The 18,775-nt window shown below is 39.3% G+C and overlaps 1 protein-coding gene across 1 annotated transcript; it reads left to right on the forward strand.

Moving 5' to 3' along the window:
* Window positions 1-1,045: 1,045 nt before the first annotated feature.
* Window positions 1,046-5,017, forward strand: LOC306851958 (suppressor of cytokine signaling 3-like). Its single transcript, XM_079388502.1, has 2 exons — window positions 1,046-1,264; window positions 2,647-5,017. The coding sequence occupies exon 2, from the start codon at window positions 2,821-2,823 to the stop codon at window positions 3,478-3,480; it is 660 nt and encodes a 219-aa protein (XP_079244628.1). The 5' UTR covers window positions 1,046-1,264; window positions 2,647-2,820; the 3' UTR covers window positions 3,481-5,017.
* The last annotated feature ends 13,758 nt before the right edge of the window (window positions 5,018-18,775 follow it).

Consider the following 18,775-nt stretch of genomic DNA (forward strand, 5'->3'; position numbering starts at 1 on the left):
CTTCCCTATTTATATTCGAACTTAACTAGTGTCAGAAATTTATTTGTATTCCTGGAACTGATTTTTTAATCAAATACAATATAAAATAATGTACAATATATCTAATTGTTTTTAGGAATGCTTTTTAACATTCAATGCCTCTTTATAACATTATCATTTTAGCTTTATTTTATTTCAGTATTATATTAGCTGCAGGTAGTCACATTTCAATCTATTTATTTCAGGAAATAAATAGATATAAAATATTATGAAATAACGTGATACATACATTTTACGTATTTGGGATATTTTGTCCAAACATCCAGTGCACCCTTATATACTTGACATCATAATACATTAATTTATTAAATAATATCTAAATAAATAATACGCATTTATGGTTAGATGCTAACTGTATTTAAATTGTACTCTGCACATGGCAGTGTGATTTTAATTTTATGTTTTACATCATTAGACGATATATACAATAAACTCTACTCCATGCATATTCAAAGCTTCTGATCAGTGCATTTATAATGCAAGAATTAGTGGTCTTTTGAAGGTGGTCTACTGCTGTCATCCTATAGATGGCGTATGGAACAAATCCAGCCGTGCATGAGTCGAGTCAGCTGTGTGAATATATACTACTACATACTTTTACTTAGAAAACTTTAGCTTATAGACTTGCATTCTTTATCGAATAATCTTATGTTACATAAATCCCAATAATATGACATTTGTTTCATTTTATTTCTTTGCAAAACGTTCCATCACGCATCTGACCGTAAACGACTCTGCAAAACCAATAAATGAATAGATAAAATAGACTAATAAAACAGAATAACATGCAAAATGTGTGTGGTCAGATATCATCAGTCATAACACACCGACCGCATTTATATCCGCAAGGGCAATGCAATGTTTCACCTTGTGTGAACAGGGAAGGGAGGGGGGAGAAATCCCGTAAAAAAGGGTCACGCTGATTATTTATTGGCAATCCGCCACGTGCGTGTGTGTGTGTGCGTGTGTGCGGTTGCTTTACTGGAACACGAGGGGTGGAGCCTTTAGAAATATCAGTCTGTACTTCAACTCGATGGCACGAACCTCCACTACCTCTGATAGACTTTCACACAGCTGATCTCTGATCAACTGTTAAAAACTGACATGAAACTGTTCTTCATTCTTTTAAAAGAAGGTCTATTTTGCATAAGTGCTCATTTGGAAATCACAAAAGGAGCTATGTTTTAAGAAAACTCCCAGGATTGTGTCGGATTAGGCTTTGAAGGTAAAAGACGCTTTGCGCTTTATTCTAATGCACTGCAATCCTTAAGAATCTATTCGAAATGCATGCATATGTTATTATATCGGACTGTTATGCATGCCTCGGTATGTGCTGTGCTACATGGTATACATGTCTAGTTAAATACACTGTTGTTGAGCTTTGTAATGCGAGCTAATGCATACCTTAATAGTTTGAAGTCTGCTTTAGTTATACATTATGCGAGAAAACGACCTCAGTGTAACCGGAATAAGTCGGTGAATTTCTCTTCCAGTTAGGATAAGAGAGTGAAGGGGTATTTACACTGTAATACGAGACAGAGACTGTGTGTCATGAATGAGAAATTGGGTTATTCACAACGAACTGGAGGACCTCATTCATAACCTGTTTTCTAAAAGCCCAAGAGAGCGATCGAAGTCAGTATCGGGTTTACACGCTCGAGCTTGGACTAAAAATAAAGCTTTGATTAGCAACTAGTTAATTTATCCACTGCGAGCAGTTCTAACATTTGCGCTTCAAAATGATCTAGCATCTATCTTAATTTTACACGTAACATGTTACACATTATTTCTTTCTCATAATAGTGTCTTGTAAAACTAATCGTTTTTTGATTACTTGCTTAACTACTATTAGGACTAGAAGAACTAGAATATGGAACAGCAACATACTAGTGGGAAGCTGATATTTAAATCACAGATCCCTATAGAATTCACTAACTTGAATCATTTGTTACCAGTAGTACTGGGATAGTGACTAGTTGCAATTGTATTAGTAAAACTGGAATAGATATCAGCAACATAGTAAATGGCAAGTAGTTGATCTGAACTACAGATTCCCATGTAAATCATTACCAGAAAATAGCAATTTGTTATCAGGAGTATTGGGAGTTTGACTAGTAGTAATAGTACTAGTAAAACCGGTAAAGGTAAAATCAACATTGGCATTCACCAGATGTATTGGGATAGTGACTAGTAGAAAAGTTTGATTGAATATATTAGTCACTATTGAAATAAGTACTAGCATCTAATGGTTAACTTAATGCATTAGGTTCTAAAACACAATGACTAAATTGACACAACACTACTACTGAATTACTTGAAAAATAAGTACTAGTAAAAAACAGACACTAATTAAAGAAGTAAAAGTTAGTTTATCTCCAAATGGGACGATTACATCACTGAAATGCTTAAATGTGATGTTTCTTTGGAGAGGGAGGGCTGGGCTTTAATGATCAGGAACACATGTGAGAAACAACCAATCTAGTTATTAGAACTATGAATGGCCCTAATAAAAGTGATGTCATATCAGATGTAAGTCTGCTGGCACTGGCTTCTGTTGTTCTCACTGTTTGGTTGATGCTGATATTTTCCATTTGGCTTTTCCTTCAGCTGCCTTCCATACCCACCGAGACGTCATTTCTTCTGGATGTGGAAGAGGTGCCAGAGCTCTGGGCGTTGTGTTGGTGCTCTCTGGTGCATGAGCACCCTGGCTGGGACGGCCCTTCGGCCCTGGACCCCGAGCACCACTGGTTGCCGGGCGGTACAGGGGGCGGGCAGAGAGCCATGGTAACGCACAGTAGGTTTGACAGCGCCATGAGCAGCAGCCCCTTTGAAGGCGGCGTGTGCCTGCCCCCCCACCGGTACAAGACCTTCAGTTCTCAGGCGCAGTATCAGATGGTGATCGCGGCTGTGCGCAAACTGCAAGAGAGCGGCTTCTACTGGAGCACCGTGAGCGGGAAAGAGGCCAGCTCGCTGCTGAGTGCTGAACCCCCGGGCACCTTCTTGGTGCGCGACAGCTCAGACCACCACCACTTCTTCACGCTCAGCGTCAAAACGAGCACGGGCACCAAAAACCTGCGCATCCAGTGCGACTCAGTCTCCTTCTTCTTGCAGACCGACCCTCAGAGCGAGCAGGCCGTGCCGCGCTTCGATTGCGTCCTCAAACTCATCCATCATTACATGCCATCGGACGGGACGGGGACCTCGTCGAAGGTCCAGGCCGTCGGAGAAGGTGGAAGCGGGGCCGACGGAAGCGCCTACTACATCTACTCTAGTGGCGAGAAGATCCCTTTGGAGCTACTGCGTCCGCTGGCGTCTAGCATGTCCAGTCTGCAGCACTTATGTCGAAAGACTTTAAACGGTCATATAGACGTGTCCACCAAACGGGACCAGCTGCCTCATCCACTCCAAGAGTTCCTCCAGGAGTATGATGCTCCTATCTAGCTATTCTTGATGGGTTTCAGATGGGAAGAGAAGAATAAGGCATGTAAGTGGAGTTTATCACTCCAAACCTCAGCGTCTGTCAGTATTGCGGGCCAGCTGTGCCTTCGACCTCTGGATTGTGAACTTTTGAAGGACAGCACGAGATACGTTCTCCTACTCGAGTGGATCTGACATCTCGGCAGCTGTCGACACAAAAGGACTTCCGCGTTCCTGCGGCCAGTCGGACTGCTGAAGATAAACACGAGCGATAGTTGATCAGTACAGGAGTTAAGTGTGCTGCTATGGCTACGGTCCAGGCCTTCATTATCGATTGGGAGACACTCTCTCATGTCTGTTTTCTCCAGCTCGACATTTTTTTGACTTTCTCCTGGAAGGAAGGAGCGAGAGCTGGGTGTTTGAGATGACGTACACATTTCCACTGCTTCTTGCCAAGTGTAATTGCCTCATAAGTGGGCGTGGGGGCGCAAATGGGGTGGCTACTTAACGCTCACGACCGACACTGTCTGCTATGGTGACTGTGTGTGAGATCAAATAAAAGGACTAGAGCGAACGTATTAACCAGACGAGAGGCCTGTTACTGCAGGCCTTTGACCTCCCTTAGCCCACTCTGGAGAAGACGGCCCCTCAGTGGACTGTTGTTACTTTGTTCATGACAGGAGCCAAAGCAAACAGTAGTTTCATTTGTCCTAGGAAAAGGCAGGCTGAACATTGTTGACGATATGAGCATATATATGAATTGTCATTCATATACTGTGAAGCAAATACAAGCACAGTATGAAAGATCTTTAGTAACTGATTTACTGTGGTGTTCGACATGAAGGACCGTGCTTCTCTGATCACACAGAGAAGCATTCGTACTTTGTGTGCTTCATAATCCTCATTCAATAACAACGACACAGTGTTTGTTTCACTAGCAGGCCTTGATGTCTGCTATTCACTGAATGTATTATGAGTCTATGGAAGGGCTTATGGTTCCACTTGTAGATTGTTTTTCTCTTTTTTTTTTATTCATATTTTGTCACATCAAGGTGTTTACATGTGTGGCCACCAACAGGACAGCATGTTTTTTACTTATCATGTCTTTTATAAAGATGTCTCATCTTAAGGTCTGGTCTGATGACCGCAGTGCAAGCTTGAAGATCAGAAAACAAAAGCATTAACATAGAAAATGCAGCAAGAAACTTTGCACATATTTATATTTATAAGATATTTCCATAATTTATATTAAAGAGCACTATTTTTACAAAATGGACCCAGCCATGTGCCTCGCATTTTTTGTGTGTATAAAGCAATTGGTATTCTCTCTGGCCTCAGACTGCATGTCATTTAAATATACATGATTTTTAACATGGCATTTGCTGCAGACAACATTTTCCTCCAACCATATACACACACACACACACACACACACACAGATGAAGATACCACAACTGCTCTTGTTTTCAGAAAAACAGGTCTGAGGGTTACCTTGATGTGTGTGTACAGGATGTCAGCCTGTGCTTTCTCTTTTGATCAAAGTTAAAACATTTGCCTCTTTAAGTCTTTTTAATAATCTATTGGGATTAATCCTGGTCATTTCTCACTGGAAAAATCAGGGAGTAAAATGGACACAACACAACTTTTCACCTCTCATATTTACATTTTTTAAATCTAGTCTTTTTAATTAATATTGCAACTCTATTTAAGGTTACAATTATTTTGCAGATTGTGCATTTCTTGTATGCTTCCACTTATTTAATTGATTAGCCACTTCCTTAATTAATTTTCTCTCCATTTAACTAAGGGCTTTTATCAGATCTTCATCCTCATATTAGAGGGTAATTAACACGTAGTAAAAGTTGTAACTCACAAACCATTAAATGCCTAAGTGGAAAAAAAAAAATCAATAGGCCTTGATAAACTTCCTGAGCGAACCCAATAGAGCTTGACACGATAAGATTTCTTACTTACAGTGCAGACTTTTAATCATAGAAGTACAAAAGCGCTTGTGCAATTGAAAGATAACCTATAGTTTTTATTTGAAGTCTTTTTTAAATCAGTAGTGCTGATGTGAAAAGGTGTGGTTTTAGCAGTGGATTCCTATCTAATATTTTGATGAACTATTACAATAAAAGCTAATAAATCCAGACTGTATATACTAGTATTAAAGCAGATCCTAGTAAGTTTTCACTGATCAGTCTCTTTAGCTTCCTTAATTTTTGATTTGCATAGTTACACATGAAAATTCAAATAGAATATCTGTTCCAAGCAGAATGGAAAATGAATGTATATTTATAACCATACTCAGATTACTTATTAAAGCTAACGCAAAAAAAAAAAAAAAAGTTTTTACATTATTCACCCTCGTGTCATGTGACCTGTGATTTTCTTCAGCAGAACACGAGATAAAGTCAGTGGCATGCAAACAACATCGGACCCCATTGAATTAAATAGGAAACGAACACTGAAGCATTTTTCAAAACATGTTTTGTGAAAAATGTCATACAGGTTTGGGACAATATCAGAGGGAGTTGTTATATATCATAGTTTCCTAATGATATATGTGTCCGTTTGTTTAGACTAGTTCCTGCTTCAGCATTATGGGTAAATTCCACTCACATTCATACCAGACAGCCAAGCATAAGCAATGGTGTGTGTGTTTTTGCAGAAGGGCCAGAGAAAGGTATACCTGTGAGAGAGATTTACTGCACAGACTGTTTAGATTCTGAGAAATATGTTAATATGTTTAATGTGCATACATGCACGAGGAACCACTGAACAGTCTCTCCTCACAACTCCACTCCGAGTGGTATCTCCCGCTATATTCTTTTTACGGTCGGTATTTGGGAAGTCTCCGCCTTTTCTTCACACTCATTCGGGCCTCCCTCCTTCTTTTCCTCCCTCCCTCGTGTTTTCAAAACAAAGCAGCAGTCAGTTAGTCCATGCCCCATTTGGTCAAAGCCAACGCCCGTGAAAAACACAAAGCCCCCGGGTTCACAAAGTTCCTGACCACCCTCTTCCCAAAACAACCGTTTTGGATATTGTTTATGCACATTAAGCATTAAACAGGCGCTCTCCACAGCCTTTGTGAATATATATGGACATGTCTGCACGTAAGCAACAGTTGCAGCATGTCTCTACAGGATGGTATATATATTTTACTGCTGTCAATACCAGCTTCATTTGAGGTTTTACAGTAAATCACCTCTGTGATCTTCTATCTGCTCACTTCTGATTCACTTACTGTAACCCTAGGGAAGCAATACTCCGCTGAGCCGCGTGTCTAGATATGCTTATGTTTCGACTTCCCTGAATTTTGCAAACTTACGGTAAGCCCAGCTATGTTGATACTCCTGTTGAGGATGCTGATGACTACGATTAACAGATAAGTTATGAGCCGTGCAGCGAACCAGGCAGCGTGGACATAATATGTGTGTGTTTGTGTGTGCGTCTGACTAAATGACTGAAAGTAATGGGACTCCAGAGGGGTTGTGTGTGCTGGGAAACAGTCCAGTCCTCTCGTGTGTCAGTCCCATATTGTGGTTGACTTAACAGGAAAGGAATGTGAGGCCATTTTTTATACATCCTGGCCCGCTGCAGGGGCCCAGGGAAGACTCTGCAAATGTGTCCGTGCGTTCATATAGGCTAGGCCTATGTATGTGTGAGGGTGTTGTGAAACGCACTTTAACACAACATCTTTGTAAAGTCTGTAATCAAGTCCGCCTATAATCATGCAGAATGAAAACATAATGTTAACAACATGTCACTGAAATTGTCCTATTGAAAGCAAAATGGCAAACTAACACGCTCTGGCTGTCATCAAAACACTGCTGCTGGTAATAGCTTCTTTTCTAAAAGCAAACAAGTTGGACCTTTTTTTCTTGATGTGTTGCTCCTTTTTATTCTTTTTGCTTAAGCAAGTGATGTGGTGTTCAAGAACTGCTGCTGTTGCCGTATAATTAGCACTTCATGACATCATCAGCATTGAATACTGGCAATAGACGACCTTGGCATACTTTTAACATATGTGACTCTGGACCACAAAACCAGTCTTAAGTAGCACAGGTATATTTGTAACAATAGCCAAAAATATATTGTATGGGTCAAAATTATTGTTTTTTCTTTTATGCCAAAAATCATTAGGATATTAAGTAAAGATCATGTTCCATGAAGATATTTTGTAAATTTCCTACCGTAACTATATTGAAACTTAATTTTTGATTAGTAATATGCATTACTAAGAACTTCATTTGGACAAAGCTTAATGGAAAGCTTATTTATTCCAAAAATTTTATACAAATTGACACTTACGACTGGTTTTGTGGTCCAGGGTCACATATGTTCTCTCATATACATCAAAATACTACATCTCTACACTGGGATTTATTTTAAAACTCAGAAATTGCTAGTAAATTTCACAAATAATTACAAAGAAACGGCAAGTAACACATTGAATTAAATGTGAAATTTTGAGAAAATAGTATTTTCTTGTAAAACATAAAACTGGAATAATCTTTATTTACAACTTTAAAAATATATATATTTTTTACAATGTGCATGTGCCATGTCAGGTTTTATTACTTGTATATTTTGGCCTATAAAAAAATCATCTTCATTGCATAAGCCTGCAGGTATCCAATAGGCTATTGGCATTAGCTGATTGCACACTGCATTATATTACATTCTTAATCAAGCCTTTGCCTTGTAAAAGGCTTGATCTAAAAAGTATCTAAACATCTTTAAAACTAAATAGGCAAACTCACATTTATAGTATTAAAGGGTCATGAAATGGAGAATTAAAATGATCTTCAACTTTACACAGATAAGAAGTTAATCTACAATAAAAACATATTTCACAATTCAAAACTCAACTCCCCAGTTTAAAATATGAGTTATTCTTTTATACCTTTTTAAAATGCTGGATTTGAAATCAGGAGAATCGTGACGGCACGATTTATCCTCGACACACTCCTTAAGATGTTCTTAACCTCTGGCTCTGCACCCCTTTACCTAAATTCAGTTCTTCAGACCTATGTGCCCTCTAGAAGCTTGCGTTCTGCAAATGAACGACAAATTATTGTGCCATTCCAAAGAGGCACAAAATCACTTTCTCTGACTTTTTCATGAACTGTTCCCACCTGGTGGAATGACCTGCCCAACTCAATCCGAGCAGCTGAAATTAGCCATCTTCAAGAAACAGCTAAAAACACAAGTCTTACATCTTTATTTGACTCTTTAACTCTAGCACTCTCTATTCTAATTCTATTTTATCTATCTGTCTTCTTTTCATAAAGAAAAAAAAAAAAAAACACACACACACACTTGACCCTCTATCAATTGCATATTTATTCTCTAACTGCTAGCTTTTCTTGAAAAACTAACACTAGCTTTCTTTTTTCGATTCTATCTACTTGTTTCTTTAAAAAACAAACAAAAAAACACACCTTGCTACGTGTACTGCGTTAGGCTAACCGAGACTTATGGCACTTGCATGTTGTTGCTCTTTTGTTGGTTTTGATTGCTTCTATTGTCCTCATTTGTAAGTTGCTTTGGATAAAAGCGTCTGCTAAATGATTAAATGTAAATGTAAGATGTGCCATCATAAATCTGAGACTGACCATCCTGACTGTGATTGCTGTAATATTCCTGGCTCATGTACAGACGTTCTTTGTTGCAAAGAGATGTACTGCCGTTTATGCATTATGAATCAAGCCAGTGACTAAATGATCAACTTCACCCTGTTGTTATTAGTGTGAAAACCACCTTTTTCTGTATTGTGATGATTTATGTAGAGAAAACTATCAAATAATATTCTCTTATAATTGCTGGAGCAGTCAATTCATGGTGAGCACAAGTCTATTAGTGATTTGATTTCTGCATTTTCACCAACTTCTGTTAGGGTGACCACATCCACTTTTTCATGTCCTGCCTAGGATTTCTAATTTGCCTAAAATGTCTGGATTTTGGCTTTATTTTTCTATTGGCATCCTTTCTAGTTATGATGAATCCCAGACAACTTACAAACCACAAACTTTCGAACTTTTTTTTCTTCTTCACTTTTTTCACTCAATGAAAAACTAAAAATTAACAAAAAATTTAAAGATTGCACACACATATTCAAGATACACATATTCAAGGTATGTGATTTCTCAGCTGAATTTATGGTCATTTAAATGTCAAGTGTGACACACACACACATATATATTTATATATATAAAACATTTGCTCACTCAATCTGCTCGTTAAGTCTGACTTTATTACATCCCAAAAGTAAAAAACATATGGTGCTAATATACACTGCAGTAATACTACTGAAAGATCCTGAACCTAACCTTTATCTCCTTACCAAAATCTCAGTTGTCCAGCCTGCGATTAATCTTTTAAGAATCATTAAAACAATGTTGACTGAGACTCCATGAGCCTACAGACTGTAGTGAACACAGTGAGCTTTTAAAAGCTTAGCTTAAAGGTGTGCTATAAAAGAATAGTTCTCATAAATGACTGCTGAGATTTTTCTCTTGAAATGGAGTGAAGTTGGAGGCTAGGAATTGGTAACAGTACAAGATGGCACTGCCTGTTTGTATTTCTTACAATTCTTAAAATTATTTTATTTTGTTATAAAAAAAACTATTATTTTATTGTTTTTATTTATTTTAAATGATATTTTATATACATCTTATATCTACATTTTTATAAGATATCTTTTTATAGTCATCCATAAAAATTCCCACCAGCTTTGAAAATGTATTTTGCATTATTTCATTTTTATTTTAGTACTTACTATTTAGTGCTATATATACATATATAAAGTGTATAAATATTTATTCATTTATTTATTTATATGTATATACACACGTACGCATACACGCACACACACACACACACACATACACACACACACACATATAGATATATATATATATATTAAAGCTGAAGATAACTATTTCTTGTTTTTTAATTAATTAATTTCCCTCAAAAATTATTTTTTATAGTCTTCATTTTATTTTAATATTTAACTCCATTTTTTCCCCAAAATTATTTTATATACATTTTTATAACATATATATTTTTATAGCGCTTTGAAAATGTATTTTATCACGTCTTGGATTTTAACCTTTAAGAAATTACATACTTTATCTTCAAAGGCACAAGACAACATATAATATGTTTTGTTTTTGTTTTTTTTCTGCATTGTGATGCCATTGGACAGGCAGACGAAGATGAAGATGAAAGAAAAACAATAATGTGTCTTGTCCAAACATGCAGTATATTAAAGGCAGACACTGAATTCCTAAATTAATTTCTCTCCTGCCTGAGAGAAGACACTGAACCAGATTAGGTGTCTTTAACATGAACAGTCCACTTTGTGCGAGTGCTGCTGGTCGGACCGGTGTGCTCTGCATGCTTGGGTAAGTGGGGTGTTGGTTGGACCTGTGTTCCCTGTGGGAGAGGGGTCACAGAATGCAGGCTGGGATGAAAAGAGGCCTCGTGGGACAGATTTACAACAGGGACTTTGTGGTCAAACAGCTAATGGTTTGAGGAATTGCTTAAGTATGTCTGAGAGAAAGAGTGAGAGGAAGAGGAGGGGCCACTGTGCACCAAGCAAGAGAAAGGGCAGAGATTCCCTCTGTCCTGACTTCAAACTGACAGTAGGGCCGTAAGGTTGTGTTTTTGTTTTGTCATTCCCGCGCCTTCCCTGTCCTCATTTCCATCCGTTCTTCTCCTGCTCTTCATGCTGCCTTCGTCTTCCCGTGTATGCACGCATGCACACACACTTGCAAAGAAACAAAGTCCAACTATCCCCCTCCCCATCTAACACACATGGTTCCCATTCCCTTCATACCTCCCCGTGCCATCAGAGCCCAGTTTCCAGGAAAGAGGCTCTTTAATTGAGTTGACTCTTTACTGCTCTTGCAATGTGAGTGAGAGAGAGAGAGGACACATTTAGACAGGAAGGGGAGGTGCAGAGCGGGAGCTCATGCACAAACTCACACGTTCCTTTACTGTAAGAACTCATTTCCCCCCTCCTAACGGCTTGCTTTCTTTCTGCACCCTCTTCTTCTCCATCCCCTCAATTTTCTCTTTGTTTGGGTCAGCGTCTGCACAATTTTGCTTGTTGCATTGTACACTTACACATGAAACGTACACATTTAAAATGCATTATCTTATTGTCATGCAATATTAGTGCATGTTTGATCGACCATTAGTGTAGTTCATAAAGACACACAAAAAGACAAAATTTGTCACAACATCTGCACACTCTTATGGAATCATGTATCTCCATTGATTTTACTATTGCACAATGCATGCATAATACACTTTCAAGGCTGGCAATGAATATGTAAGCATGCTATGAAAATGCATTTATCAGAAATATGTAAAAATATAAGTTTAAAAGTAATACTATTAAAAAAATAATTATTTGTATGTATATATATATATATATATATATATATATATAAATACATACATACAAATAATGATTTTATATATATATATATATATATATATATAAATAATGTTAAATACATTTTCATGGCTAGTAAGAAATATTTATGGCTAGTTTTATATAGAAATAAGATTTATATAAATATCATAAATAAATAAGATCTTTAAAGCTTACAATAACTGTTTCTTACTTTTTATTTTCTTACTACCCTTGAATTGTTTTTTGTTTTTATTTACATTTTTAACTCTATTTTCCCCATAATTATCATATATTCATATATATACATGTATACAATTTTAAATATTATTTTAAAAATATACAATTTTAAATTATTTATAAATGTTGTTATATTATGTTGTTCAGTTATATAATAACATTATGAAAAATGCATTCTTAAGCCTGATAAATATTTATGGCTGGCTTATAAGTTTTATAAAAATTGAGATATAAGATTTATATAAAAATACAATTAAAAATAAATAAATAAAACTGAAATAAATAATAAAATAACATAATTTTAAGGCTTATGAAATATGTAAGAAATATGCGTAGTCAGCAATAAATAAATAAATACTTCTTCAAGGCTGGTAAGAAACATTTATAGTTGGCTAAGCTTCAGCTTGCCAGCTTCATCTTTAAATATGATGTATAACTGGCAACTTCCCAATGATAAAGTACTCTACTCAGATTCTGAAATATTTCTACTTCAGTTTACATAGTAAATATATCTTTTTTAAAGCTGTTTACCTTCAGGTTTCAGTTATGTTGTGAATCCCAAATTCTCAGAGTGGCCTCAGACATTTGGACATTGTATACTGTAACTTTAGCAGAGTTTTCACAACATCTGCAAGATGGCGGCGCGATCAGACGCAGCGGCTACTCCGGGTCCCAAAGACGGTGCTTTTATGTCTTTTAATGTCGTCTGTTCGTCTCCAAATAGTGTCAGTTTACCGCTAACTCATAAGGAAATCACCCCAAAACTCATCTATGATTGCCAAAGTCTTTTGGATATCGGCAACGGATACAAACAACAACTCTTGTCGGCGGCTACTGAGAAGCTACGAGGCCTTTGTTTACTGCTGGAGCCGGACCTCGAGACCGTGGCCTCGCCTACTGATGCTACCCGCACAAGGCAGCGTCGCAAACGGTGTGAGAGAGGACGGAAGCGCGGTAAGCGCGGAGGTATACGAGCTAGGCTAAGAGCTAACCCCACAAGACCGGCTCTTCCAACACTCATGCTCTCAAACGTTCGCTCTCTGGAAAACAAACTGGACTTAATTCAACTCAGTCGGTCTACACAGCATGAGGCAAGGGATTGTTGTGTGTTTGTTTTCACCGAAACATGGCTAAACGACAACATCCCGGACTCCACAAATTCAGCAGCACGGGCTAACCACCTTCCGAGCGGATAGAGATTCATCCCTGTCTGGTAAGACCCGCGGAGGTGGCTTGTGTGTGTATATCAACAAAGACTGGTGTAACAATGCTGCGGTAATATCAAAACACTGTTCATCGCTGGTGGAGTTTATGTTTGTGAAGTGTCGACCGTTCTATCTGCCGCGGGAGTTCACGTTCATTGTTATTGTTGCAGTTTACATCCCCCTGTGTGCAAACGCTAAGGACGTGCTTCGTGAACTGTATAGCGCCATCAGCAAACAACAAACAAGTAACCCTGACGGCTTTTTCATCATAGCCGGTGACTTCAACCACGCAAACTTAAAGACAGTTTTGCCAAAGTTCTACCAACATGTGAACTTTGCAACAAGGGGAAACAACACAGAAGAACTCTTATAAGGCTGTACCCCGCCCCCACCTCGGGTACTCAGACCACATCACTGTTATGCTAATCCCAGCATGTAGACCACTTCTCAAACTCGCCAAACCGTTTCAAAAGCAGATCACAGTATGGCCAGACAATGCCACCTCAGCACTGCAGGACTGCTTCCAGGACACAGACTGGAACATGTTTAAAGAGGCAGCCACCTACACCAACCACACAGACCTGCATGAGTAAACTGAAACTGTGACTGCTTACATCAAAAAGTGCACTGATGATGTGACAGTCACCAAGACCATCACCACACGCGCAAACCAGAAGCCATGGATGACAGCAGAGGTTCGTGGGCTGCTAAAGACCAGAGATGAAACATTCAGATCAGGAGATAAAGCAGCCCTCAAAACAGCAAGAGCCAGTCTGTCCTGTGGCATCAAAAATGCAAAACGGTCATACGCTCAAAAAATCAACAATCACTTCACAGACAGCAGAGACACACGGAGCCTGTGGCAAGCCATTCAGACCATCACTGACTACAAGCCCCCGCCACAGGCCTGTGATGAGGACACATCCCTCCCCGATGCACTCAACCACTTTTATTCACGGTTTGAAATGCAGAATGACACCTGCACAAAAACTGCCCACACCTCCCAATGACCGGGCGCTCTGTCTGTCTCCAGACGACGTAAGGAAGACCCTATCTAGGATTAACCCACGCAAGGCTGCGGGACCTGACAACATACCTGGTCGTGTTCTGAGAGACTGTGCTGCACAGCTGACAGATGTCCTAACAGATATCTTCAACACCTCACTGAGCCAGGCAGTCGTCTCCACGTGTTTCAAATCCACAACAATCATACCGGTACCAAAGAAATCACCTGTGTCCTGTCTAAATGACTACCGTCCCATAGCACTGACTCCAATCATGATAAAGTGCTTTGAGAGGTTAGTCATGCACAACATCAAAACCAGCCTCCCCAACACACTCGACCCGCTCCAGTTTGCATACCGTCCAAACCGCTTTACGAACGATGCAATTTCCTCCACCCTCCACCTGGCTCTTACCCACCTAGAAAATAAAGACTCCTATGTTAGAATGCTGTTCATTGACTTCAGCTCGGCATTCAACACAATAATCCCACAACAGCTCATAAATAAACTAAACCTGCTGGGCCTTAACAATTCCCTGTGTAATTGGATCCTGGACTTTCTAACCGGAAGACCTCAGTCAGTCCGTGTCGGCCACAACACCTCGAGCTCTACCACACTGAGCACAGGGCCCCACAAGGCTCCCGCTGAGCCCGCTGCTCTTCACACTGCTGACCCACGACTGCACTGCCAAGTTCAGCTCCAACCACATCATCAAGTTTGCTGATGACACAACAGTGGTAGGTCTCATCAGCAACAACGATGAAACGCACTACAGAGAGGAAGTGGCACAGCTGGCTGAATGGTGTGGCACTAACAATCTGTCCCTCAATGTGGAGAAGACAAAGGAGGTTGTGATGGACTTCAGAAGAAACTCCGTTGACCACCCCCCACTGACCATCGACAGCTCGACTGTGGAGAGAGTCAGCAGCACTAAATTCCTGGGGGTGCACATCACAGGGGATCTCACCTGGACCATCAACACCATGTCACAAGTGTCACAAGAGCAAGTTTCCCTTCACCCATCCTCACCACATTCTACAGAGGCACCATTGAGAGTGTGCTGACCAGCTGCATCACTGTCTGGTACGGGAACTGCAGTGCTGCTGACCGCAAGACCCTCCAGCGGACAGTGAACACAGCTGCAAAGATCATCGGTGCCCTTCTCCCCTCCATCCTGGACATTTTCCTTACACGATGCTCCAGCAAAACCAACAGCATCGTGAAGGACTCCACCCATCCCTCCCACAGTCTCTTCCAGCTCCTACCATCAGGAAGACAGTACCAGAGCATCAGAGCCCGCTCCGCCAGACTGCTCAACAGCTTTTTCCCCCAGGCTGTGAGAGCCCTGAACTCAAACCACCCCGCCCCCCTCTGAAACCCCATGCAAACCCCTACCTGCTGAAACATGGTATTTTATAACAAGTATTTTTTATCTTTTATTTTTTAGTTTGTATAGGGTAAATATTTATGTGAAGCATTCGTATAGTTTGTATTTTTTATCTTCTATTTTTTAGTTTGTATAGGGTAAATACTTATATATAGTATACTTATAGTTAAATCTGTCAGTAGGTTAGTTGTGTATAGGTTTATAGTGTTTTTTTACTTCATTGTTGTATGTCTGTATTTATGTAGCACTGTGGTCCTGCGAGGCACGACATTTCGTTCCACTGTATGTCCCCACATGTAGCGGAATGACAATAAAGCTCGACTTGAACTTGAACTTGAACTTTTGGCAAGGGAGAGTAAACCTGAAACCGGCACTACCTGGAACAATGAGTACTCTTTTGATGGATTTGAAAAGTTTGAGGTTTTAGTGTCAGAAATCAGAGCTGAATAAGTCAGCAAAACATGCAGAAACACGTGAAGATTACGAGAGTGTTAGATACCTAAGAACATGTTTCAGGATTTATTATTCATCATATCCCATTCTCCAGAAGCAGCTTGTACTGTATGACCCTGCGTGCAGCTTTATGAAAGATACAATGACTTTGTGCCAGTTGATCTCAAGACAGGAAGCACATATCACCCTAAACAATAGAACAGAGAGACTTTCTCACGTTCAGCATCTCTTGATCACACATCCCTGATTTCCACACCATGCTCAGATTACAGCGGGCTGTTATAAAACACAATAGCGATCGGGAAGAATTTTTCCTATTTTTCTCCATTGATGCTTAATTGTCTAACTTAGGTGGAGAACAGAGACGCAGAGGATGTAAGGATCATCAAAACGAAGAGGTGAACAGCCAGCCTAACTGACAATGCAAGTTTTGGATTGTAAACATGAACAATTAAAAAAAGATCCAGCCATGAAGTTCAAACGAAGCCAAGCAACCAAAATGACATATACAGCGAAAAAACAGAGAGAGAGAGAGACTGCAGAGCACTTGAAAGATCTAAGCGCAGGAAACCAGAGAGATGAGAGAGGTTTCCTGTCTGCTGTGTTGGACAGAGAGAAGGCAACACCTGAAGGTTTGCTACACATTCCTCAGACTTAAATAAACCGTTCCGCAGACCCACACGCAATTGCACAAAGCATATGTTTTTGCACAGAGAACAGGTTACATGTAGGCGTACTTTGACTGGAAGAAATCTCACCCATGCACTGAGAATCGCTCAGAGGATTACTGAAGCTCATGTGAACGGGAAGAGAAATGTAAAAAACAAATGCACAAGAAATAAAGCATTCGTTCCGAGCAAGTCAGATCGCTTGGCTGTTTGCCCTGCTGTGTTTTCACTTCCGTCTCACCTTCTAACCAGCGGTGATGGACTGTCAGTTTACTGGAACACACGCAGTGCCTTTCCAAGGGTGGCGTAGCTCTTTTCGATTTGAACTGATATCTGATATGGTGTTTCTCTTCTCTCTTTACCAAAGACCCACAGCCCACATTTAGAGTTTTAAAGAAAAACTTGGTTTCAACAGTGTTATGTCAGTTTATTCATTGTTCTAAAATGTTCTCTATTTTCTCACTCAAGGTAATAAAATGGTCATTAGAATCACTAAATTTCAGAAATGTGGAATAAATGTGTAATACTTAACCCTAATCCTAGTTAAAGGTAAGAAGTTGTCAAAATAGGCTAATACAAAAATAATCATGTGTTTTTATGAAAGCTGGTCTCTGGCTAAACAAAACATGGTCAATGTATATTGACAAAATCATTATGTCATTAAACTACATTTATATTTGATCAGAATCAGAATGAGCTTTATTGGCCAAGTATGTTTACACATACGATAATTTGTTTTAGTGCCAGAAGCTCCACAGTGCAACAGAAAGACAGCAACAGGACAGGACACAGATAATAAAAGAATAATATCCAAATAGGCAATGTACAAAACAGTAAAAACACAATATAATATAGACAATTATGTGTGTACAGGTCTGATATGTGTAAATTTGAAATTAAATGAAAAAAGAAGTAAGTGTGGTAAATAAATAATGTATAATAGAGTTGTGTGTTCTGCGTTTATTGTCAAGTGTTCATGAGATGGATTGCCTGAGGGAAGAAACTGTTCCTGTGTCTGGTCGTTCTGGTGCTCAGAGCTCTGTAGCGTCGACCAGACGGTAACAGTTCAAAGAGGGGGTGTGCTGGATGTGAGGGGTCCAGAGTGATTTTACCAGCCCTTTTGCTCACTCTGGATGAGTACAGTTCTTGAAGAGTGGGGAGGGTTGTACCAATGATTCGCTCAGCAGTCCGGACTACTCTCCGTAGTCTTCTGAGGTCAGATTTGGTAGCTGAGCTGAACCAGACAGTTATTGACGTGCAGAGGACGGATGGCAGAGTAGAACTGTTTCAGCAGCTCTTGTGGCAGGTTGAACTTCCTCAGCTGGCGAAGGAAGTACAACCTCTGCTGGGCCTTTTTGACAATAGAGTCAATGTGAATGTCCCACTTCAGTTCCTGAGAAATTGTGGTACCCAGGAATCTAAATGACTCGACTGCAGTCACAGTGCTGTTCATGATGGTGAGTGGGGGGTTTTCTCCTGAAGTCCACGATCATCTCCACAGTTTTGAGCGTGTTAAAAGGAGTTTGGCTTATCTGAAGCCAAACTCCTTTTTATAAAGCATAGTAGAAAATCAGAGTGAACTGTTTAATTGAGTCTCCAATTTGCAGCCTTGATGTGTTTTATGATATTGAGGGTGTTTCAAAAGTTATTTGTGTGAATATGTCTAAGCACTTGTTAGCGTCACTTATTTTTGAGTAGGGCTCATCTGTCATCTTGTATTTCCAGTGTGTAACAGTTCATTTGGCATATATACTACATAAAATAGATTTTGTCATGATAAATAAGGGGGGAAAACAACAACATATAAAATTGCTCAACAAGAATGAATTTTTTTAATTAATGGGCAATAATTGCCTATTAAATGTCATTCAATTGAATCAGCTAAATCATTTCTCAGTCTGATCAATTATAGCTTAAATACACAAATTATAAAT

This window comes from Barbus barbus, assembly GCF_936440315.1.
Source record: "Barbus barbus genome assembly, chromosome: 32".
NCBI classification, from domain to species: domain Eukaryota; kingdom Metazoa; phylum Chordata; class Actinopteri; order Cypriniformes; family Cyprinidae; genus Barbus; species Barbus barbus.

Excerpts from the sequence above, each read along its gene's own strand:
- LOC306851958 (XM_079388502.1), top strand. The coding sequence starts at position 2,821 with ATGGTAACGCACAGTAGGTTTGACAGCGCCATGAGCAGCAGCCCCTTT.